The following is a 26,298-nucleotide window of genomic DNA, read 5'->3' on the forward strand; positions in this document are numbered from 1 at the left end:
TTTGCAGTTTTCAGAGGTAGCACCAGGCAATTCTAGATGGTCTTTAAAATCACACTAGCTACCTGGTAAATCTCTGTGCTTGTAGTTCTTTTAGACTTGGACTTCTAGGGACTTGCAATGGCTCCTGTGTTTACCAACTGCCTTTATGTAAGGTTTTTTTGTGATACAGCATGCCTGGAAACCTCTGTTATCAATTGGAATCTCATGGCACTATACGTATTCCTAGACATGGGTATAGACAGTTCCTGCTTCAAAGAGATGGTAATCTGGAGTGTTTAATTTTTCCCAGAAATAGCTGTCTGTAGGCTTCTCTGTTCAGTCAAAACTTTTTTGAAAAGACAAATGAAAAGAGCTGTTTCTGCTTAGTTCTGTTTTTGTCAGAAATGGAAAGCACCAGCAGACTTGTTGGGTTCTGAGCCCTGTTACTACAGCTGTAACTTCCATTCATTTGCAGCATGTTGGTATTTAACTGGCCTAATGTCTTTCTGTGTTTGAAGTTCATGATTCTTTTACCTCAAAATACAATTTATTCATGCTTTCAATGAGCACTATTCACTGGAATTTTAGGTACTCTCAAAGTTGATATTTCTTTTCTATTTTTTCTCTGTTCATTTATCTCTAATGTCCATCTTAAGTTGACTTCACAGCAGTGTGCATCTAATGATATTTTGCCAAATCATGGTGCCAGAGTAGTTTCAAGAAAAAGTAATTTAAACCAGGCAGTGTTTATTTCTTCCTTTCACAGTACCTGTTGCCTCAGTTGTACATCAGCTGGCAGGCTGGTATGATCCATCTACTCTAAATAATATCCCATTAGGCACCCATTATTCCACCATTTATATTTTATTTCCATTTACTTGTCTGATTTCTTTACTTTCAGAGAACTGAGCTCTGGATTTCTGGCTCTGTATATTCATGTTTTAGAACAATACTTAAGCTGAAAAGCCAGGTGGGCTGTGGCACACATGATAAATAAGTGGCTTTGTATTCTTTATCAAGGACAATTTTATGGCTAACTTGACTGTATTGAAAAATTCTCTTGTTTTGATTTAACAGAAGAAAAATGTCACTGAAAGACTTATTATTTACATAATTTAGTTTTTAACTGTGAGTCTGACTTTTTAAAGAAATTACAGCTATGGAGTCTCACTATCTTATTTAGTTTCTCCCCAATACCTCTCAAATGTATTGATCACTGTAAACCAAATCAGACAAATTGAGGTCTCAGAGATAGAAAATTTCTACATGGGACACATCTGCTGGAAACTATTTTATTCTTCACAAAACAGCTTGATTATATTTAGATGAAATCATTTTTTCCTTCTCATATTAGAACCTGAAATGTAAAAAAATATTTCATTATGCTCTTTCATCAAATGTAGTTTTTCTCTTTCTAAATGAATTGGTTTTGAAAATGTAAAAGCATGGCACTACTTCTTTGGAGCACAGGCCTTTTTTGATACAAAAATGTTTCTGGGGACGATTTCTGACCAAGCCTTGAAATAATTTAGAACAGAGCTAAGGGCCTGAAGTAGTTGTATCCTTTGGAATAGCCTTGAGCCGTTTTGCTTTCACATTAATTAGCATAATTTACTGTGGAGATGTAAAGTCACTTTGCATAGTGCAAGGGGCTTTTCCTTTTCTCTCCTTGGCATGTGGCTGGCTTGGGGGAGGTGGGAGAGAGAGGATGTGGCCCTCCCCTCGGTACTCCTTGGAGCCCATGTGTGATCTGTGGCACACCAAGTTGGCTTCTGCATATTTAGAGGCTCCAAGGCACCACTTGGAGATGTGACATTATGCACCAGGACTTGTGTGGTAGAATGTGGGGATTCTTGGGAGAGGGCTGTGGAAATATGCTGTGTTTTGTCCTTGCCTGGCTTAAGGAGATGGAGGTGGAGGGGAGGTGAGAAGTGAGGGGTGGAAGGAGGGATTGTGTGATGTCTGGAGAAAAGAGATGAGAGAATTCATTTGCATACAAATAGTGAGCATCACTTTCAGATCCCACTTTAGCTTTGAAGCTCAAGTGGCAGCTCCTGGCCTTTGGACATTTCCTAGGTTGGGGGATCAAATTTTCCTTTGTAATCACAGAACCATAGGAAATAGGGTGGGCAGGAGCTTTGATCACCTGACCTATTTTCTTTTCCCAGTGAGGGCTTAACTTTGCCAAAACCAATCTCCACTGATGTTTGTCCAATCTTCTCTTAAAAACTTCAGCAAATACATTTTTGGGCCTTAGAAGCCCCATCCCAGTGTTCAGTCTAGTATCCAATTCTTTCTCCAGAAGTTGCATTCTCTCATCTTTTATCTATTCCTTTGTGTAGAGAACAGATTATTTCCTTCTTGCAGGTATTTCCAGTTATTTGGATTGCCATGACCTGCAATTCTTTGCCTCCAACTTTAATAACTCAATTCTTTGTTTATTGCCGTAAGTCATGTTTATCCAGACCTCTGATTATTTTTGTGTTTTCATCTCTCCAGTGGACTGTCTTCCTCAAAGTAGACCCAGAAATGCAGCTGAAGCCTTTCCAGTAATAAGTAGAAAACAACCTGTTTCACAGACCAGTACTTTTCACATCCCCAGGGAATATCTGTTTCTTTCAAAACACCATGACACTGTCACTGTTTTAAGGGCATGAGCCAGAATGAAATTCAGTGTTTTCTGAAGAATCTACTCACATCTGTCTCCTTCTCTGTGTAGTATAGCTATGGAATCTCATCTTCAAACTTTCTGAAGTGTATTCTTTTTTAGACTGTTTCTCCAATTTGTCAAACTTTGAATTCTCTTCCTGTCCTCCAGCAGCCTTGCAGCAGCTCATATCTGCAAATATACTTTGCTGTCTTATTCTATTAAATTGGTCATTAAAGCAAATGTTGGCTAGTACATGGTTCAGGAATGCCCATCAGTGGATTTACCATTTTGACAATGAATAGCTTTCTGAATATAGCTTTCCAGTGTATAATAGTGTATTCTGAATGTGTGCTTCCCTGTTTTCCTTAAGGAATTGCTCACATGGAACAGTGCTGGAGTTCTTACTAAAGTAAAAATATGTGATGTCTCCCTGAAAACATCCTGTTACTTTGACATTGCAAGAAAAAATAGCTTTGATACGATTTGTTCAGAACAAATCCAAATCAGCTGTTACTCATCTCCTGGTTTTCTTGTAGGAAATTGAGTGTGTATGTATAAAAATATAAGTGTTCTGCTGGTACTTCTTCTGTTTGTTGGGATTAAGCAGACTACTCTCTAATTTTCTTTTTCCTGCTTTTAAAACAACATAAGACTTGTTTTAGTTTTGCAGAACCCCACCCAATATCCGTGAAACAATTGTTATAGCTCTGGGATTATGTAGCTTCATTGTTACAGTATCCTCAGGTCACTATTATCAGGCCAGTTGAGTGCCAAACATTTACCTCATTCAGGTATTCTCTAGCTGAGACAACAGTTTTCACTGCTGGTTTTACTTGGGTTTACTGTCTGACTGCAACTGACCTTTTCTTGAAGTACTTTTGTGGCATCATCTACTGGTATTTCTTGCTCTTGATAAAAAACCAACTTCTTGAGAAAACTTGGCATATTTTCATGTTTTTAGAATGTTATTCCTGATGTTCTTGTTAGTTACATATCATCTTTGTGTGGCTCTCAGGGGTTTGTTTCTTTACTCATACCTTGCTGCTTACACTGTTTCAGAAACATCTCATTTATTTTGATCTTTCTTCCTGGTTTTACTGTGTCAAAGTCACTGGAGAGCTCTGAGTTGTGCCAGCTGGGATCTTGTCTGTCTTATCCCTGTGCTGCATTCAGTAGTATCCTTATTACCTTTTCCTTTGTTTTCTGTAGTCTTAACTGCCCATGAGATCTTACAGGATATTCTGTGTCTGTTGAAAACTGTTTTCCCAAAGTACTTCAGGAATTATCTTGTCCTTGATTTCTTCCCTATAAAGTGTATTGAACATTCTCATATCTTTGCCACTTCCATGTAAATTCTTTTCAGCAATGTGTTTTAAAATTTGTTTTGCTGTATTGGTTATATTCATATCTAGAAGGTAATTTCTAGCTGTTACATATTAAAAATTGTCACCAGATCTCTTTCTACACACATACTTGTGGTCTTCCTTTACCAACACATGATTTTATAGTTGGAATACACTATTTTCTCCAGTTTTCTTTAATAATCCCTCAAGTACATGGACCAGGTAAAGGCCAATCATGAATGTTAGTGAACATAAATCTGTTTCTTCAAGGTTTTGGGTTTTTCACTGGAGCTATTTTGTTTGGATGTACTTTGTTGAAGGTGAGGTTTAGGGTGGTGAATTTTTCTTAATATTGTTTATGGTTCTAAAATGGTTTGTGCTTAAAAAATGGTAGACATTTCTATAGTCCAGTGGAAGATAAAGTATTTTTCTGCTATTCTCGCTCTTTATTAATGGAATATGAAGATATGATTCCATTGCTTTCAAGTATCTATGAATGTGTCCACAATTAGGTTTTAGTTTTCATGATTTGAAAAAACCCAAAATATTCCTAATTAGAAATTTGATTTGCTAAGGAAATTAAGGCTTGACTGATAAAAATCTTCAGTGCTATGAAATGTATAGTCAGTGCATAACTGTATCACTACGGCTAATACTAATGGGCTCTCTTCTGAGTTATTGCACTGATCTTCCACACATATGTGAATAAAACAAATTATATTACCTCTTTTACGTTAGCCCATAAAACTAGAAAATGTTACTCTCTGTATGTATCACATTTGCATCATGAGGACTATGGGGGTGCTTTCATTGCATAGCTTTATATTTTTTTAGAGAGTACTATATTCAGGTATTCTTAAGTGTGGGAAATAAATGGTTTTTGTGGTGTAGCTGTGTAGCAGGACTCATGTGAATGTAAGCACCTGATTTCATACTTAAAAATAAAATTATTGTATTTAAGTAAGATTTAATTGGGAAGATTCACTGAACAGTTTTGCTATTGAAAATGTGTAGAATATCTCCTTCAGAGGAAAATTTTTAAAATGCATAATCTTTTCAATTCATAAAATATGAAATCTCCCAAGGGATTCAAAATTTAATCACATTTCTTGTCTTGCTGAAGAACAGTCTTGTTCCTATCCAAGCTACTTTTAAAAGAAACTGCATTTTTGTTTTATTTTTATTCAGCTAGAATTCCTAAATAGATATTTGAATACTTGCAAGACTTCTATCAATTAACATTATTATTGTTAAATATATATATAATATGTATAGTAAAAAGTATAAAATAATTATAAATTATTATTAACATTAAAGCTATAATCTTGAGACTAGAGAAATCATTCGTTTTTAGTTGTATAGGTAATCATAGTAAAAGATAAAACATCTGTATTTCATCAGCTGCTGCAGACATTTTTCAGTTTGAAAATTTAAACTTCTTGAGAATGCTTCATAATTAGAATGGACAATGCAAGCAATTTTAATATGAAATTGTACCTGAGGAGCATCTTTGTGCTGGTTGATTGAAGAATAATGTCATGGATTATAATTTCTTTGTACTCAGTCACACTAATCCTGTAAAGTTGAATTCTGTGAGGATTTGCATAGATGCTTCTCTCTGCACACAACGAGCAGTCACACTGATTTTAAGCAGGTCATGTATCTGCTGTTAACTCAGTAGCCAAAAAAACCCTCTTTGCCTTCTTCCCTCATCCTCATCTTGAATTAACCTACATGTTAGTTCCCAGGTCTGTATGATCTGGACTTCTCTTTTCAAATTTTTTTTCAAAACCAATGGTAGTAGAGAAGATGAGGATCCACATTTCCAAAGAGTGTTTATAGCATAAATAATTATATAGAATTCTAATTATTATTTTTTTAAAATTGAAAGTAATTTCCTTAACAGCAGCTTCTCTTAAAAAAAATGAATTGGGAAGTATTTGTAAAAAGCTTACCTGTTAGTGTTCCCTTTTTCATTTATCGTGCTAAGTAGCAGGAGTATCAGAAAGTCCATAAATCACTAATCAGGCTAGTTAGTAATGGAAATTCTCCTATTACTGTTACTTTCTGTCTACCGGAGTAGCTAAAAATTTGCACAGCCTCAAAATACTAAAATATGTTTGAAATTGCTGCAGTTATAAAGGCAATAGTCCGCTGAAGTCAGCCTGGTAGGAAAAGTGTTGCTCCAGCTTCGAGTTTTAGGACAGTCTGCACATGCTCCTTTAGGTGCTCAGTAGCTCTTTTATTTTTCACTCCTGCAAGCATTTTATACGTTATTGTGTGAGCCCTTCTTAAAAAAAAAATAGCCAGTAAATAATTCAGTATTATTGTAACATTGTTTTACTGCAGATGTAACAAATATTCTTTGTTTCTCAAAAATGGCAGCACAGCACAATGTTGTATGTAAAGCCAGAGTCCTTCAGCACCATCTGCTGGCATCCAGTTGAAGCTGATCTCAGGACTGGATCCTAAGCACTAGCTAGTAAAAAATTAAAAATACCTATTCACATTTTGGAGGAAAAAAATTATATGTAGTATAATTTTTATCCTTTTTGTTGAATTTCTAATGAGAAAATACAATGTAAATTTAAGTTCAACATAGGAACTGAAACAGAAATAAATCAGGAGTGTTTTGTTAAGTGGACTGCAAAAAGAAATTGAGTACTTTTTTCTTTTTGCTTTAAAGGATTTTAACAAGCACAATGTTACATTTTTCTATGTTGCAAGTCTAATTCAGTACAAAGTATATCATAGAGAAGATCCACAAAGCTTGGAAAAAGTGTCCATAACATGTTTTTGAAAGGTGTTCTTTTACCTAACATTTTTTACTAAATATTATTTTACCTAACATTTATTGCATTATTCAGTGTTAGCCTTGAAATCCTCATGAAAGCTTAGTGGACAAAGCCCCTGATGCTGTAACTCGTCCCACAGTCACCTGTAGCTCCACAGGTAACAAGGACTGGGGCAATCTCTGTGAATCTAGAACAGAGCCTTAAATTCTGCAGCCACAAAAGCTCCCTGTCCTTTCTTCTTTCAGCTGTAACACATTGATACCTCAAAGAGTTTGAGGCCTCATTGAACCTCATTGTATGGGGGCCTCCAAGTACTCTGTAAATCACATCGAGATGATGGTTCTACCTTCCACGTATTTAAACTGGAAAAGGATGAGGAATAACGGGTGGATGGATTCTGGTGTATCTGGAAATCTGCAATGATGGCACACAAGCCAGATAATTTTGTATTTATATAATTCCAAAAGTTGTGTCATGGATACCTATGGGGACAAAGTCTTCATTGAAAAGAACTTGCAATAGCATTCACAGATAGTTTGGAAAGCAGCTAAATAGCCATAATGGCTTGGTACTGATGAGCATGTAAGTTTGTGTGCCATAAATATTTGTTTTGGCCAAAAGTATGTCCTATAGTAGTAAGTGTAGCATCTCTATCATCCTTGTTTTCAGCTGGCTGAGAGATTGTTTCAGGACTTGTCAATCAGTAATTCAAAGAAGCATTGCAGAGCAAGTTTTGAGGCAACCAAGGATGTATGTACTTTGAGACTGGAAACAAATAAGGAGTTAGGATGCTGCTTTTTTGGCAGTCACCTGCTTCAGGTGTTACTAAAATAGGATGCTTGATATTTCCAGCAGGATAAAGATATTTAGTACTCCATGAAGCAACACAGACCTTTGGGTTCCAGGAAAAACAATGCTGTGTTTATGACTTGTAACTAACACTTGATGTGGTAAAATTATATTCAGATGATAAATGAATACAACCCTAATGTGCACTATATACAGCGTTGTGGGATGATGTACTAATGTATCACATCTATTTACTGTGGTTGGTTGCTGAGAAAAATCACTATTCACTTTATAGTCTATACCATGTAAGACAGAATAGGTAGAGCAGAAGATACAACAATTTATAGCCTAGAATAAGATCACAGCATAAATGTTATAAAAATTACTTGATCAATACAATAATCCTGACTTGGGTGAGAAATTATTTTTTAAGTGTTTCTGGGTTGAAATTCTAGTAGTAGCTCTCTTACCATGGAGATATTGGAATTATGGCCTGACTCATTGACAATGTATCTGGTTAAAAGAGTTACTTGTATAAAGCTAATTTATGCATTCTCTGAACTTGGTGTATGCCATCAGCACTCCCAGTTACATTGGTAAGTGAAGGTGGTAAGCATCTCTCTAGTACACTATACTTCTGGTGGTATTATTGATTTGAAATTACCTTGATAAAAGTAATCAAACAGCTCAAGCACAGACTTTAAAATAAATTATTTTTATGTATTTTAGTAGGGGAAAATAAAAAGATCATAAAAATGTGCTAAACTGAGTGGAATTATCATAGGAAACCTCTCATCTCAGATTTATTTTTCCCAAGTTAAACTGTATAGGTTTTAACTAGATGTAGTTATCTTAGTTTACCTTACAGTTCCTCAGTAGCTGCTATTTCTGACTGAAATAATTACTTGATTTTTTTTCTTAATTTCTGTTTAGGTTTTTTGTCTTTTTTTCTTGAACTTACTAAGTAATGGTACTATAAACCACAAGAGAGAAATATGAAGAAAATACATATATTATTTTTTTTTTTTTAGTGTAAGCAAAAAACAGCCCCTTCATAAACCCATTTTAGAACATTATTAGATAAAAATGAAAATATTCTAAAACTTCAAAGCTGCCATAAGTATTATGGCAGTTAAGTAACAGTTTATGAAGTCGGGATGGTGCAAATATTAAAATATTAGTATACTCTGACCCTGAATATTCACCTGCAGATACTTTCTGGGGGCTTCAAAAAGCACTGGGTTCAGTGGGAGGAGTCCTGCTGAATGACTTCCAGGACTTGCAGCAGATGAATCCTCACTAAGGGAGAACCTGTTCCAGAAAGTTTTGTGTTGCACATGGTGTAGGAATTAAGAGACTGGGGATTATTGACTTTTGAAGTCTGAATTGTAATACCCAGTTTATGAAGGCCTTTCATGAAGGATCTTCTTTATTCTGTTTGTTTTGGAAATGTAGCTTTTGTGCACAGCATGTGTGAAAATTCTTTCATTAATACTGAATAAATGTTGGTCACTTGTTGCACTGAGTGACACTGAGGGAAGTACAGTAAACCCTCCTGGGTTATATTTACTGAAATGAATCCTACAAGATAAAGCTAATGTATTTTTTCCTTACTGAACAAACCATAGCATCTCCTGTGCTTTATATGTTTAGACCTTGCTTCAGGATAAAATGATACATTGTTTGAAGATGTTGTTCCTTTTCCAGCAAATACAGGGTTGAAGTGGTTTTTTGCAAAACTGAAACTTGCATCTTGGCATAAGGTTGTACTTTTTCTGGTAAAATAAGTCTGAACAGATGGAAAGCAGTTTGAAGGAATTAAGAGAAAATGCTGATGGAGTGTCACGTGAAGAAGCAGACAACGATGAAGTTCCTATATAATGTGAAAATATTATATTGTTATATAAAAATTTTTATTTATAAAGAAAAGATTATTCAAACTGAAGCTTTAGGAATACTTCAGTGATTCTGTGTGGTATCACTTGAGTAAGATCCATCAGGTAGCTTTCTGTGCCAGTGAAATGGGGTTCTAATAATTTGGCTGATAATATGATCTATAAATAATGTTAATACACAAACTTTATATAATGTTTGACAGTTATCACTTTGATGCAATTAAGGTCTGAAACTTGCTATATAATCAACATAGGACCTTTAGCAGAGTCAGTTTTTTTGACTTACCTCCATTTTTCTGAGAGCATTTTTGTCCAGATGTCCTATATTCTGTACATATATCTGTACTTCCCATCTTTATTTCAAACCTTATATTGTTTTCCTTATTTTTTAATCATAAAAAGCAACTTCAAAATTGGGAAATCTTAAAAATTAATTTTAGGAGGCCTTTCTTACATGTATAATTTGGTTTGGTTGATGTATCATTCCGAAAAAGCACTCAATCACTTTTGCAAGAAAATGGTAAAAAGACAGATTAACTGATGCTTCATTTATTTGGATTTTATACTGACATAAAATCACATAATTAATTTGTCATTTAAAAGTGTCCCACAGCCTCTGCAATCAGAGAATAATTTAGAAATGGCTGTTTAGTTCCTTGTGACTTATAATAATTGTCTTCTCAGTATAAAACATAAAAGGAGCACAGTCAAGTATTTTATATTTTAATGTGTTGTATAATACTATCTCACCCATAAATAGTAGGAAGAGTATCTTGTATTTAATTGTGAGGTAAGTTTTTTAGCTAATCTCTGATTTGGTTTACTTTTAGGAAGATATTTTCTTCAAATGAGTTCTTGTGTTTGGTTCAGCTTTTACGGCTTAGTGCTGAAAATAAAGAAAGCAGCCATTTCAGGAATTTGCTGATGGATTTAAAATGCCATGATCCTGCTTTGTATTGTAACATCACCAAAGCTGAAAAAAAATGGCAGAGAGAGACCCAGTAATAGAAAACAATTTCATGTTCTCTCCAGTAAGGCTTTTCTTCTTCTGGATGTCATTAAACTGGAAGAAAGTTTTGACTTTGCCGTAATCCCACTGTTCCTTTTTAAATGTAGTTTCCAAAAGCCTAACATTTTTTCACTGATATATCACCACAGGCTGACATGATATCATGTGCTCTTTTATCTTCTGAAGCTTGACTTTTATGATTTAAAATGTACTTTAGTTACTCAAGTAAGAGTGATATTTTATTTTATTTTCTATGGGAAAACAGTGTTGCAGAAATTATTTATTGGAATGTAGGTGAGTTCTCTTGAAATAATTTGAATGGTTGCTGCAAAGGTAAAGTATTCTGTCCATTACTGAAAAGTAACTTTATGTGTGCCTCCTGTAACTTAAATAAATCATTGATGGCACTTTTAGCAATGTGAATGTGTCATTAAGAATGTTACAGCATTCAGCTCCAAGCAGCGATCCAGTGGTAGGGTAGTCTGAGGATATCCCTATATCCTACACTGAGAAAAGCACATCTGTAAAACTATTGTGTCCTGGTTATTAGTGCTAGGATTTGAACTATCTTTAATTTCATTTGACTTGTTCATCTTCCTTAAGGATCTCCATAAAGATTCTCTGAGTATTCTTTTCAGCCCGTACTTAGGGTTTGCATCAGTGGTCGTAAACCTGCTTAGTGGACAAAGACTCTCTTCCCTTTGAAGTCACTTCCCTAGCTTTTCAAAAGGGTCTGTGAGTCTGTTCTCCTAAAACAATTCAGTAAAGTTTGAAGTGGTGCCCCTTAAACCAGCAACAAAATAAAATTTTCTCTTTGCATTATTGAAAACCATGACAATCTTTTGAAGCAATAACAGTTTAAAAGCTTTTAAAGAAATCTGTTCTGCTCTATGACCAGCTTTTAAGTTGACCCCATTATTTGGGAAATCAGAGGCTTGGAAACCCCTAAATACTTGACATTCTTATCAAAGGAGTCAGCCTGACTTTTCACAGGACTCTTCTTTTACAGTATCTATTCAAATCCTAAGTTCTTTAAAGATACTACTTAGTTTTCTTCTTTTTTGTTCGTTTGGGTTGGGTGTTTGGTGGATTTTTTTTTTTTATTTGTGAATTTTGTGGATTTTGTGGTTTTTTTGGGCTTTTTTGTTTGGTTTTAATGTTTCTTTATTTCAGATATAATTTAGGAAATAGTTGATACAATCTATGAAACACTGATTCTTCCACCTGTAGATTTATACTCTGTTATGTTTGCAGTCAAGTCCAAATTCTGAAAAGACTATGAGTGTTACTTAGGCAATTTTATTTTCTGTGAACTGTGATATATACACACATACAAGCACACACACACAGATATATATATATATATATATATATGTGCTCAGTTTCTACTTCTTGATTTAAGAATCTTATCCCCTACATTTATTGGATGTAGTTGCTGACAGCCTTATGGAGATAAAGCCCATAATAATGTAGTTGCTGTAAGCAATAAGTTTACTCTCATGATTTTGTTTATTTGCAAGTCCTAACAATTAATTCAAGCATTGCTTCTCATGAGTGCTTCTAACTTCAACATCTTACATTCATTACCTCCTGCAATATTGTATATTTAAAACTTCCTGAATTTCAAAAGTTTTGTTAATGTGAAGTGTATAATTAATTCCTTACTGATCTATGTGAGTATCTGTTAATTCAATTTCTGAAACCAGAAGAAAGCAATAAAACCAGAATTCTAAAATTTTGCTAATATAGGCAGCTCATTTAAAATAAAACAAGTTAACAAAACCTCTAAATAAACAGAACTGCCCCATTTTAGGGCTTCGGAATGACAAGGAGAAAGAATTTGGTCAGCAACATTAAATTGTTACTGGATGACAGTATTATGTTATGGTTGCTGTTACATTTTCCCCTAAAACTTCAGGTTTGTGGTTTGGCTACGTAGAGTTCATTTATGAATCTTCTGAGGTGCTCAGCCCATGTTTAGGGGAGCAAAGTTCAAAGAGCAGCTTTGCTCTGAAAGGTTTGTGAGCAAAATTCACAGGATCAGCCACCTGAGAAGTACCTAGAGGTCATGAAATCCACCCTTATGCTTCCAATTTGTTGTGAGTTTTTTTCCTTTGCTCCTGAGCTGTCTGCCATACTTCCTGGGCTTGAGTCAGTTTTTTCAAACATTATATGAAACAAAAGTGACGGCTTCTAATTACTGTTTCTTAAGAGATTAGGACAGTTCAGCAAGTTGCTCCAAAGCATGTTCAGATTTAAAATGCCAGCAACATATATGTCTGCGTAAATGTATGCACACACATATAATGTCTGTGGATATATCTAAGAAGAAATAGGTTTATTTACTTTTCAAGGTTTTGTATTGTTGATACAATTTGTAATAGTAACTGCAGAACAAATCAAATTTTGAAAGGTCAAAATTCTTGATTTGAGACTGTCAGAAATTATGACCTTTCCTTTAAAGCCACTGGAATGTGGCAGCTGCACAGATGTTTTGGGAGGTGGTATAAATGGTCTGAGTAAAAATACACAAGCAAGCCCAGATCTTACACTTCTTTTGCAGAGAAGTCTCTCAGAGTACACATGCAGCTTCTGAGAAACTATCCCTTTAAATATAGCTCCATGATTTATAATAACAGTACCGGTAGTGCTGGTGCTGCTCTGCATGGACAGATTATTGCCATTTATCTTTTAAAAAGTTACAACCTCAAATGCAATTTGATTGATGCGTTAACTTAGTAACTAATGGGGTCAATTGGTCCCACTCTTACTCTGTGTCTTTGTAATACCATCTCCTCTTTTCCAAATGAAAAATAAAGTTGATTTTACCACTCCTTTACTGTCTTGGTGTTTAAATGCTTTGTAGGATGCTATGAATGAGATAATTATATGGTAATACAAAAATAACTTTGTGATTTTTTGAAATGCCAGCACTCTTGGAAGGCAGTGAATAACCTGTGAGCAATGTTATAAAACTATTTAAAGACCTTTATAGCATTTGCTTACCCTTTTGCTGCCTTGACCTGGAGAATACTGTTTTTTCTTTTAAATGTGCCACTTGTACAATTCTTTTTTATTGTATCCATATATGTTTGATTATAGAGAGAATTACAAAAAAAAAATAAAAATACAGTTACTGTAGCAGGGAAATGTCTAATAGGAGCATTAATATTGGGTTTGAGTGGGACTTTTTTGCAAATTCGTCATACTCACTGTGGTCCAAGCTCCACATCTTGCAAAAAACTGGACTTCAGGCTGAGGTTTCAGCACTGTTATTAGGTTAAAATAAAATCAGTCACTGGAAGTTTTCTTTCATCTTTGGGTACTTCAGGTGTCTTCTCTTGAAAGCTACTGTAGTGATGCTTGCATTTACCAATGCCTGTTGTAGGAAAGGGTAGTAATTGACTTAAATCTCCCTTTCCACAAAATATAAATTAGAGGGGAAGACAGAGGGAGGGGAAACCAACTTTGGTTGGTTTTACTGCACACCTGACTTTCCTATTACTGCATGTTAGAAATTAATGTTAAATCTGCAGACACAGTGCTGCTGCTGTGCTGCACAGGTAGGAGTGCAACAGTCCTGTATGCAAACAGGAGCATTGAAGTGATTTGTAAGCAACATGAACTCAAAAGAGCAAGGAAACAGAAGATGCTTCAGTGATGGAAAGCAGTGATTTTGGGAATAGATTGTAACCAAGGATTGCTTTTATTGTTTTTTCACTGAAGGTGATTTTGCAACTCCTCGAGCTATTCTGACAGGACATGACTATGAGATCACCTGTGCTGCCATTTGTGCTGAGCTTGGCCTGGTAATAAGTGGTTCAAAAGGTAAGGTAGCTCTTGTCATTTCTTTCTGTTCATGAAGCTATAATCCTAATAGGATCCAAGAGGAATATAGTCTCAAGTGGCAGAATTTATAAACTTTATGGTGGTTTTATTTCTAGCCTTTTTTTTAGTTGCTATGGAATTTTAAACCTCTTTTTAAACATGTTAAAATGGAGTATTGTTCAGACATGCATAAAAGGAGGCAACCACATCAGTTTCCCTCCTGCTTGCTATTTCTGTTTGTTTATCCAGTGTGTAATTGCATATAGCATAGTTGGATACAGCCTTTGAGGGCCAGGATGGTTAAGAGTGTTATGGATAACTTCTCAAAAAGGGGAAGCAAAAATTAGTTTTGAGAGAAAGAGAATGTGCTGGACTGTTTGTTTGATGAAGAGTGTGTATAAAGTACTGGTAATGCTGTTCAGGCTCTTTCAGCTTGGTTGCAAAGCCTCTAATATGCTCCATTTGTGTTCTCAAAGATTTGCTTTTAGCAGGAAAATTATAATGAACGGTGTTCATTCTGTGGACATTCTTTATAATTTTCTTATTAGCTTAATTGTCCACATTTATTTTTAAACTGTAGATTTATTTGAATTAGTATCTTATTTAGTATCTTACTAGTATTTATATTTATATATAAATATTTATTTTAATATGTTATTAAGATCTCATTATCTTTCTACTTTAGTGTTTCTAAAGTAGTTACTCAGGGATATGTCTTCAGATTTGGGTGTATGGTCTGTACCTGTGTTCATTTCTGTGTTATGTGTGTGAACTTGTGTGGCTGATGTGCAAATCAGGTATTTGTCAAAATGTGTTAAAAAAGAAAATATTTAGTGGGTCATGTATGGCTTAAAATCATAATATGAGAACATACACTTGTAGAATACCTACCCATGTAAATTCATTAGTCTTAGCTCTCTGTGTCTGCTTTGAAAATCTCCTTTCAAGGCTCAGTATGCTTAATTACTCAAAATTAAATAATCTCAAAATTAACTACTATCTGCTTTAAAAGAAAATCCACAGAAGGCAATCTACATGCTCTAAAATACCTTAATGGAAAGCTTTTAAGGGGTAAGCCATTTATCTTAGTGTCTGACACCCTTGAAGTCATAGGCAATTCACCTAAACATGGTAACAACCATTTTAAAGTAGTATAATAGTGACTATTTAAGTAGAAGTCATGACTTGTTATTTGAAAAATGATGTCTATAATTGAGTGTATAAATCAATAACCTGAGATCCTGTTCTGTCTCACTAGAAGGACCATGTCTTATACATTCTATGAATGGAGATCTACTGAGGACGTTAGAAGGTCATGAAAGATTACAAGGTCCCGAAAGCTGCTTGAGACCAAAACTTATTCAAGCTTCCAGAGAAGGCCACTGTGTCATATATTATGAAAATGGCCTCTTCTGTGTGTTCAGTGTGAATGGGAGACTGCAGGCCACTATGGAAACAGATGACAAGATAAGGGTGAGCATCCTCAAATGTGTGCTGTCAGTTCTATGGGGAAAAGCTGTCAATGCTGGAGTTGTGTGGAGACTCTTTCTATAGACAGACCATAAATATGTGGTACAAGACCATAGCATAGCAGCATTCTGAAAAAGTTTAAGGGGACAATGTACTCTCAATAACATTAAGAGGAGATTTTTACAGTTTTAACTGAAAAATGACTCTGTTCATAATGTAAGGAATACTGCGTAGGCATTTCCTTGAGCTGAAGAATACAAATATTGCTAATTGCTGACCAGGAGAGGCTGTGCTGCATCTTTACTTTTGAGTCTGAAGGCAGGAGGTCAGTGGACATGCTATTTTAAACGTTAGTTTTCCCTTTCTTTTGGCATCTCTGACTGCATTCCTGCATGTGTTGTGCTGAGCTCCAGAAAGTTTACAGGGATATGTCTATACTTAATTCTTTTAGCCCTTTGGCATTTGTTAAGCAGGCAGCAGAGTTCCACATCTTTAGCTGCAAGAGACATGGAGCAAGTCCAAAATTATGCAGGAGGCATTTTAAGCTTATGGCTTTCTGAAAATTATTTTATAATACAAAATGAAGGTCTCTTGACAGTTCCTGTGTAGTAGTGTAGTAGTACCTACGAAACAGAATAGGAGCTGCCAGCTGTACTGCCGTACCACACCTCCAAGATGATTTTTGTAATCTGATGGAAGATCCCAGTAACTCAGCTGCTGGGATTGCCAATGTTCTCTTAAGTTGAAAACTCAGAAGTTTTTCCTTTATTTGGATTACACATGTCAGGAAGGAAATCCCTCTCTGCCATCATGTTTGTTTTACAGAATAATTGGCATTCTTTCAGCTGTTGTGCAAAGTTGCGAGCACTTCTTTCCATATTAAAGATGGAAGAACGTGTCAATGTATTTTAAAGAATTTTGATCTTCATTTTTGTACTTTATAATTTGTATGAAACTGCTTCATTAGCACTGAAGTTTCTGGTACAGTTCATTATATTCTACTTGAAACATTCTAAAACTCCTGTCATGTACTATGCTCTACTAATCCACTATCCCTATATCATCCACTAAAATGTCAGCTATGCTGGTGGTGGAATATGCAGAAATAGCACTCTCTGTAGGTCCCTTTTCCATAGTGAGAGCACAATCTGAAAGGGTTAAGGGGGCATTTGATTTCTGTGTTCTGTGGCAGCACAAGTGTAGGTTTGAGGCTGGGGAAGTGAAGTACTGTATATTTCTGTCCCCAGACATTTTTCGAAATTAATGTAGATTTTTGCATAGATTCCCTGAAATTGTTCCTTTGGCTGTCCTTGTACAAATACTTCTGAGATTTTCAGCCTACCCTTCATCTCAGAGTTTTTTCCATAAAGCAAGACCATATCACAGTGTTTTCTCTTTTTACATTAATAATGTTGATAATCTGTCACTTTCAGTTGTGATTATGTTGTCAGCTAGGCCAGCAAATCTGTAAAATATCTAGAAATCCCTTGCCGGCTAAAACAATTTCTGTAGTGTTTCAGTCAGTACCCACAGCTTTAGGAATGTTGCTGGAGGCAATGGAAGTTCTACTCTCTGTGGGCCAGAATTATGTTTGTAGAGGGGTTTGGGGTTTATTTTGTTTTGTTTTGTTTTCTTTATCTCCCAGTGGTCCCAGCTGAGCTTTACGCTTAAACAACCTACAGTGTCTCTGCCAGTGCTTCTGCACTACATCATCACTGAAGGAGAGTGGCAACTGCATGATTAAAGTGGGGCATTTAAAATGAATATCACCTACCCATGGGCTGTGCTGACAAACTCTCCTCATTGGCTTTTGCTTGGGAAGGGTCGAAAAGGGAAGGAAAAATGTCTTAAGTGTGGAATTCGTAATGTAACAGCTTTGGTTTTCCTGTATCATTAAGGACCGGTATTTCAGGACGTTGTTGTAGTTGAAAACTTGTAGTTTTCAATAGTGATGTTTCAATAGTGATGTTGGGATCAACATTCTGATTTTCTTTCTTGTATTCTTGTGCTAGAAAGCTGCCAGAAAAAATTCAGACCCTCTGGGGAAATTCAGGGCCTAATCAATGCCTTCCACCTGTTTTTGTTTTAAATACTGTATTGCTCAGTGGAGCTTAGGCATATCGCAGTACATCTAGCATGTAGTGTTTAGATATCTTAATGAATACCTTTAACTTTAAATAGTCTGCTTGTTCTGAGAGGTAAAGTTATTTTACCCTAAACAAAGACTGTGTGCTGTTTCACCCAGAGGAACCAATTTATTTTCCTTTCCTGAGTCCGCTTTGAAACGTGGAAGTACCCACAAGACTCCTGCTGCTGTAAGCCATGTCTGTCACAGTGTCAGCTCTGCCTTTTTACAAAGCACTACCTTTCAAAAACCTGAAATGTTAAAAGGGATTTGTGCAAAGTTTTGAGACTTTCCAAGGAAATACAAATCAGAAATGCAGATTTTAGAATGTTGCTGAAATTGTGTGCTTTGGGGATTATTTGAGAGCCTGAAGCTCTGTTGTGAGAAAGATTAGTTGCAGGGTTGTTTCAGTTTCATACCTAGCAGAATTGCAGATAAACTACTCCAGGGAAAAGCACAACAGTAAAATTGATTCATGTTGTCCTCTATACCAGTTGGAGTACTTGGGAGTAAAAGCATCCTTTTGTTTGTTAAATCTTGAAGGACGTATCATGAAACTGAAATGTTGACAGTTCCATTCATTCCTCCATCCCTTCATTCATTCCTTCATCCCTTCATATATATATATATATATATATAGGCAAGTGGCCGAGAAATTTATTTATAAAGAATAAACATTAAATAAATCAACATCTTGTCTTCATGACAAGCCAGTGACTTAGTAAAATTGCATAGGTATTAGTAAGGGTTCAAAGCCTGTACTTTATTTAATCAAAAGATCACAAAACCTACTGCATGTTGCAGGTAGTGGAAGAGTTAAAGATTAATGACTTTAATTTGCCTTTTAATGTAGCATTTCTTCAGTAAAAGCCTCAAGTATAAAATTCAAGTGAACCATGACCATAAGGTTAATGGATTTTCATCAGCTGAATTTTATAAGTGTAGCAAATAATTATTTGTCACGGTCTTCATTGCAATTTGGAAATACCCTTAGGAGGTTGCTATTGCTATAGAGAAGAAAACTACCCCATATTGATTCTTGCTTTTAATGAATAATCTCTTTAATACTTGTGTGGTTAGTTAGATCTCGTGATCATCCATTCAGTGCATGCTAGTTGTAGATAATTTTCAGTCTTAATCAGTTTGTTTTCTGCCCCTTTCTTACTCTACTCTTCTAAGACAGCCTCTAAATTAGAGTTTTCAAGCTCCTTGTGTCTGTGCTTTTGGGGTGCTTAGCATGTTTCTGATAGTAACAATTACAGAAGCAATTAATGGTTGGAACATTTCTTTTTGGGGGGGAGAAGCTTCAATTTAGAATACTCAATTCTAATTTTTGTTAGTATTCTGTTTTCCATACTCAGATGTGGTTGGAAAAACTCTACAAGTTCTGCTTTATTGTGTCTAAATTTACATGTATATCTTGTCATCTTAGTTCAAAATATGGGTGGAACAGGTCTATCATCTTTTTTTTTTTTTTCTTTTTTCCTCAGTGTTACATTTTGTTTATAGTATATGTTTGTGTTTCAATTATACTCCTTTTAAAGTTACTGTATGAAATAAAATCCCAGCAATGTGATCCATTCTGACTCCTTGGGAGTTGTTGCAGTAAACACTTAAAATTTACAACATAATATAGAAGCTCTATCTTAATCTTAAATGTCACACATCGTATAATTCTTACAGGATGTATTTGGCATCACGGTAATAGAGTGAAGCAATACAAAAAAATACAGATGTGCAATATGTCTGATTCCAGTTACTGCTGCTCACAAAGCAGTATCTTACACACACTGTATATTTTGGTTTCTAGGCTTGTCAGCAGTCTGTATAAACACTTCAGTGTTGCATGAACGTAACATCTTTGTGTTTTAGTTTCTGTGATTTTTTGTGGCTCGCGTGCGCTATAAATTCTCTATGTTAAGAAAATCCCCAAACTTTCTTTTCCTGAGGCATATAAAAAGTTTTGTGTATTTGCAGACCTGGATAAGCAGAGACTGCAGGTGCCAAAATAACTATGGACTTCAGCAGAGAGGTGTTTGCAAAATCCCATCTTCAGTTCTTTTTACTATTTCTCAAATTTAAATCTCTGAGATGCAATTTTGCTTGTAGACTATCATCTTGTGGCAGTAATGCCCTCCAGTGACAATATTTTGTCAAAAATAATCAGTTTGTTTGTAGAGAGTGTTTATGAAATTTTAAAGCCATTGCTCTTAACATCCTCCATTCTTACATCATTCTATTGAGAAGCTGGGCCAGCTGAAATTTATCAAAAATTAATGCTGATGTGAAGGGTGTGTATTGAAAGGCTGCCCAAATTTAGCTGATTCACAAACCTTAGGTTGAATACATTTGTAGATAATCCTTAATATTCATATTCTGTACTGAACATCTGTAGGCCATGGGTGCAGTTTTTCCCTGCAACCAATCATCCCTCACAAAGAGGTGCACGAAAGGTCCAGGGCAAGAAATGTGATGGTTGTGTCCCTGGACAAGAAAAGGGAAGAACTGGTAAGGAAGCAGAGGAGAAAAAAGAGCAGAACCAAGGACAGGCTGCTCCTGTCCTGAGTATTGTGGACAAATCTAAAAGCAGAGAGCAGAGATGGAAAAACAGAAGTCAGACTGGGGAGCAAAAGTCAGAAAGAGAGTTGAGAAGAGGCACCTGGAAACAGAGCATAGGAAAAGGTTTGGGTTTACTGGAATTATTAATCATGGTCCAAAATGTAGTTTCAAGGGTCTTGATCTTGCTGGTGCCTCATGCTGATGTTACTCCATATGACATCCAGCTTTTTGATTTTCTTTCTTTGGAAAATGCTGCAGACCTTTCAGTTTTCCTGAACAGTTGGAGGATGAGGCTATAAAATCAGGGCGTGGTATTCTCTACTGCTTACAGTTCTTTTCTGTCCAAAAGCAGGGCAGGAGCTTCCTTTCAGATGAATTTTTTTATTCTCCTCAGGGTTTCTGTAGTAGTCATTACTGAGAATCATATGGGAAAAATGCTCACATGCTGTGAGAAAAGTAAAGTTATGGACTCTTCCAAGGGTTGGTGTTGGGAAGCAGCTTCATTCAGTGCTTTTTGAGATGGAGAATGCTGAAAGTTTACAGAGTGATAATTCCTGAGATGAATTGAGAACTCTTATTCAGGAAACTCCATAATATGAGACCTTTGGGGTACACACTGAAACTGGTAGAATCACCTCAAACCTGTGGTAAACTTCTGCCAATTTCTTGCCCGCTTCAGAAGGCATTAGCAGGCTCTAAAAAAAAGATTAAGAAAATTCATGGGCAGCATTTCCATGAATAGATACTAAAGGGAACAGGAACTTTCTGATCTTCCTACTCCAGCGATTTTGGGTGCTGTGGTGCACAGGGGGAGACAGAGCTGTGCTGACCAGGCTGGCAGCATCTCCTGCTGCCTTTGTTGGGAATAAGACCTCTGGGCTAGATGGGTCATGGTCTCTCTCACCCCATAAATGAGCACTTGCTCTAATAAAATTTCAAGTTCAGTTCTCTTAAGACCTATTTTGGCATATTTACACTGGGAAAATACCTATTTTGAGAAAAATTTCTCTTGAATCCTGTCCATTGATAGTCCTGGACTATCATCGTCTCATCATATGGACTGATGTCCATATGGTCTGATAGTATCATCCGGTATAGTCATCAGATAAAGAAGGAAAATTATTCTTCAGGGTATTCAGTATGTATCTTGATTTTTTTTTTTTTCCAATAGCACACAAGCAATACTAAAATAGATTGAAGATTCCTGTTTGAAGAAGTCTTGACTCTGAAAACCAATGATATCCAGTCTTTCTTTGTGATCTAGTTCCCAAATAAAGATTTCAAACACAGATTTGCCATCAGTCCCCATGATGTATACAAAACAGTGTATATGCCATAGAATTTTTCACAGGCAGTTTCAGGGTGGATGATGCAAGGGAACACAGTCTCTGTTAAGAAAGGTACATCATTATTTTATTAATCCAGTGCAGTAATCTAATAGTGCTGATCTAAATTAATTTTAGTGATTCATATAACAGTTCAGTTCCTGTCAACATTCAGCTTCTGCTAGGCTGGTATTAAAGACCCTTGGGGGAATGTCAGGAGCTGTATTTTAATGCCAGCACTGCTGCCTCTTGTAAATCTAGCTAATTAGAAGAGTAAATTTCTTTAGCTGACCTCATATTGGATCTTTGGAACATGGAATAAATCACAGGTCAGGTGAGACTTAACTAGTGACATCTAATGTATTGGAGAGTCATGCATAACAGCATTAATTCTCTTGCTGGGCAAAATAACAATAATGTTGCTTCCCAAAAGCTTGTGTTGATATCAAAGTCTCCCTGGGCATTCAGCTATCAAAAGGAAACCTTTTATTGAAAGGAAAAGTGGGGAAGTAAGAGCAACACACACATTCATCTGACAAATCTCCCTTTGCTTTGCCCCCAGGCCATTCAGCTGAGTCGGGATGGACAGTATCTGCTCACAGGTGGAGACAATGGGGTTGTCATGGTCTGGCAGGTGTGGGACCTCAAACGGCTCTTTGCTTACCCAGGGTGCGATGCTGGAATCCGATCCATGGCCCTGTCCTATGACCAAAGGTGAGACCAAAGTCTGGTCTGAACAAGAGTGTTGGGGAATATACATTTACAGTTAAATTGCATTTTTGTTGTTGTTCTGATTGTGATTTCCTGTGGGTCACAGATCCTGGTGATTATCTTGAGAATTCTGTGCTGGCAAAAGATTTTTTTCTAACATGTTATATTCAAGGCAGATAATCTTTTTCAGGATTTCAGCTCTTTGGGGAATGAAGAGAGATCCAAGAAATCTTACCTTGGCAGACTTTCAAGATAGGTTGAGTTATTGGTCTGCACAAACATACAGTGTGGGTCACATGGAGGTGGAAGGTTACATGTGTGCTTTCATCTCTCTTCTTTCACTTACAAGACGAATCACATTCCTAATTCCAGACTTTTATGTTTAAAATAGAACAGTTGGAATAGCTGCACAAGAAGATTCCCTCCACACACCCATATATTTGCTACAGAAAAGAGTCATTCTCAGTTCTAGAAAAGTTATTTTATCCACATACAGCATGAGCCTTTTTGAACACCACTCCTGCTGAAGGCGACCAGTTAAAATTTTTACTGCAGTTTCACATCACACTTTCCAATGCAACTGTACTTGACAATGCTTCAGTGCTTTTATCACAGAAATATTGTTTATAAGATGGATGTTTCCCATTTCATCTCAACACCTTTAGCTTTCAGGCTAGGATTCTATTTCCCGCGGTGTATTTACTAAATCATGTTTCTGTGTACTTTTCAAGCAGATTTGTCTCCTAAATCCCTTAGGGATGTCTACATTGTGCAGTAAAGCATTCTGTTGAGGCTCTTAGCCTTGCACTTACTGAAGTCTATACTGAATGTTCTTAAAATTTTTGTCTATACATAAAATTATATTACATAAAATGAAATTTTAAAAAATCCAAACCAGTAAAACCAGTGGACTTCAATGAAACACTGAACAGCTTCTTGGTAAGCATAAGTAGAGAATATTGGCATTTTGGATTAAATCCTTTTCCATTAAAAAAAGCCCTTGCTTTTAATATATTAAAATATTAAATATAAATATATTTTGAGAACTGGAGTTATGGCTGTTGAATTTTTGACTTGGAAATGTTGCATTTAGAGAATCTTTAAACAGTAATTAATGACATGTTAATGAACTAAAATTTAATATGGACATAAAGAAATTTATCCATGGAGCCAAGTTAAAAACCTATTCATATCATATTCCCTTTGGGTTGGAAGACAAGGAAGACTCAGAGTATTTTACTCTGAGTAGAACAGATAATTACTTAGCTATTTATTTGGTATGCATGAATATAGTGTGTTTGAGAGTGTGCAAAAAGACATTTTAACATAATAGAAAAACAATCAAAATGGTATAGTTAACATGAAACAGGCAATCCTATCAAAATGCAATATTTTGATGATCTCATAGTTAATCTTTGTTTTGAAGAAAAGATTTGCAGCCTTTTACTCTGAATTTTTTGAATTCTAATGCTTTCTTCCCCCAAAATGACAGGATTTTATACATCCTTATAGTTCTGATTTTTGTAACACTTTAATGAGACTGTAGAAAAGATGATCCAGAAACTCCTGTTATTGTGTTCTGTGTAAGGCTCGTGGCTTTCCAAACACATCTAAACGATCTCCAGTATCAGGCCAAGGGTAAGGAAGTCGGAAAGAAAGAATGTCTCTGTGGTAAAGCTCAGGGATTGCTTTCAGGAGCTTCCAAAACAATCAAAGCCTTCAGTTTTAGTACTTCCAACTGAAGGCTTGTGCCCACACCCAGTTCCTTCATGTAGATGTGCTTAACTGGGGGAGTTGAAACTGAAACGAACACTTCTCCTGGCCTTCCTTCCCTTTGCTGCTACCCCAGGGCTTCACACCCACTCCAATACCTCCCAAAAACCAGCCAAGAAATAATCCCAGGGAATCACAAGTGGCCTTGCAGGACAGGGATGCTGGTGAACAACTCTGTTGACCAGCTCTCAGGTGTAGCTTCAGGCCAGCCTCACAAACTGTTTCACGGTGCTCTGCATGTTTTCTGACGGGTAAATCTGCTTCCCTCAGGTGCATAATGACTGGAATGGCGTCCGGGAGCATCGTGGTTTTTTACAATGATTTCAATCGCTGGCACCACGAGTACCAAACCAGGTACTGACCTTCCCAGAGGCCGGGACAAGCACTGACAGGAGCAGCTGTGGCCAGGAGGGAGCTGCACACAGCACTGCCTCCCTTGGGGTCGAGCCACCACACGGCTCCTTATAAATACTTCTATTACATCTGAATGTAACTTAAATTTGCTCGAAGAAGCAACCTATTTTTTAAAGCTAATTGCTATTTTTGTAGACCTTGCTTGACTTTTTTGGGGGAAGGGCAAAGAAGCAGAAAACCAGCTGCTGGGTTCTGTAGTTAAAAAAAAAAAAAATCTATATTTTTAGTGACAATGAGAAATCTATTTTGATCCCTGTATGTAAACAAAACCTAAAGTAAAGATGGTTAAAACTCACATTCTAGCTATATTATGAAGAAACAGATGTTCCATCTGAAGCTTTATCTATAACCTTGAGGAATATATGATTTTAACATAATGGAAATTAATTATGGTATTGGGGGAATTTTAATCTGTGCTATCCATACCACACTTTGTCTTGTACTTTTCCAAATGACTGTACTACATCAGCACTGAAGTTTCTGGGAATCGAGGGGTAATATTTAAATTATGGTTAAGGTAATTTAAACTTTGCAAATCATTTCCATCAATGTTACTCTTTAAGCATGTTTCTAGCCCTAGACAATTAGTTCTTTTTTAGTTGTATGTTTTGTGCAGTTACGAGAGAAATTGGGAACGGAGCTTTTGTTACATCAAGTGTGAATCCTTTTTAGTTTCTACTTGGCATCTCCTTCAAAGCACACCAAAATGTGGATTGTTCCTCCAAATCAGAAAGCTCATTTTGAAGGCTTCAAACCAGAAGCCCACAGAGGCAGGTGTTTTTTAGCAGGGGCAAGTTCCAAAGCACATTTCTGCTGGTTGACTGTGAAAGCAGGGAGGCAGCAGGTGTTTGCTGGTGCACAGCCCCTATGCAGCAGCAGGCCACTTTTTCTTTCTTTTTTCATCAGAACATGCCCCTGCAATACTGTAGCACATGCCATATTCCTTTTCTGCCTATAGCAACAATGTCTTTTGTATTTTGCTACCACCAAATGCAGTTGGATCCTGCCCAGTCATATTAAATTACCTCTTTCTTTTAGGAAATGACAAATAATTTATACTATGGAACAATAAGTTATTTTGGTGTTGCACAAATCTACTTTTCTACAAAATTGCTGTGCAGAACTCTGTGAAAATATTTGTGAAAAGAACTGTTATTGTTTTGTAAGTCTGTATTGCATAAAAATCTTCTTTGTATGTTGTGATCTCTGAGTTGAAATTTACATTCCACATCTGTATTGATACATACATTTCTCTAGCTGCCTACTAGAGCAGTTCCTGGTTTTTCTAAGCATTTAAGTACTCTCTCTTTCAGTAAAGATTTGGAATGAGAAAATTCATTTTGAGTGAATAAATTAAATAAAATTACATTTGTAATTGAGACCTTCAGTGGAGTACTGGATTCTTGAGATTCAAGGTATATTCCTAACAGAGGAAAGTTGCCATGGCTGATGTATTTCATGTGCTTTTGGTGTGCATGAAATGGTGTTTTCTGTGCTTTTTCTGCATTTTCATACCGAGGTGGTTGTGGTGTATTCGTAGCTGCATTTTCATGTTTTATGTAGCACAAGGATGATGGGATTAAGCAAAGGTGTAGTGGGTTGTGTCTTTGGGAAGTGCCTGCTGTACTGGGCT

At 36.2% G+C, this 26,298-nt stretch overlaps 1 protein-coding gene across 5 annotated transcripts in view; it reads left to right on the plus strand.

Annotated features, from left to right (window-relative positions):
- The window catches only part of LRBA (LPS responsive beige-like anchor protein), a 367,896-nt gene extending 341,850 nt beyond the window's left edge, over positions 1-26,046 (plus strand). For 4 of the 5 annotated variants that reach the window (XM_033513748.1, XM_015624023.2, XM_015624025.2 and 1 more), the window contains 4 exons: positions 14,187-14,288; positions 15,547-15,761; positions 22,330-22,481; positions 24,522-26,046. In XM_033513748.1, coding sequence (XP_033369639.1) covers positions 14,187-14,288; positions 15,547-15,761; positions 22,330-22,481; positions 24,522-24,612 — 560 coding nt within the window. In that variant the 3' untranslated portion in view covers positions 24,613-26,046. The remainder of the gene's footprint in view (positions 1-14,186; positions 14,289-15,546; positions 15,762-22,329; positions 22,482-24,521) is intronic. The other variant, XM_033513749.1, reaches the window with a different exon arrangement.
- The last annotated feature ends 252 nt before the right edge of the window (positions 26,047-26,298 follow it).

This window comes from Parus major, chromosome 4 (genome assembly GCF_001522545.3).
Source record: "Parus major isolate Abel chromosome 4, Parus_major1.1, whole genome shotgun sequence".
Lineage (NCBI taxonomy): Eukaryota > Metazoa > Chordata > Aves > Passeriformes > Paridae > Parus > Parus major.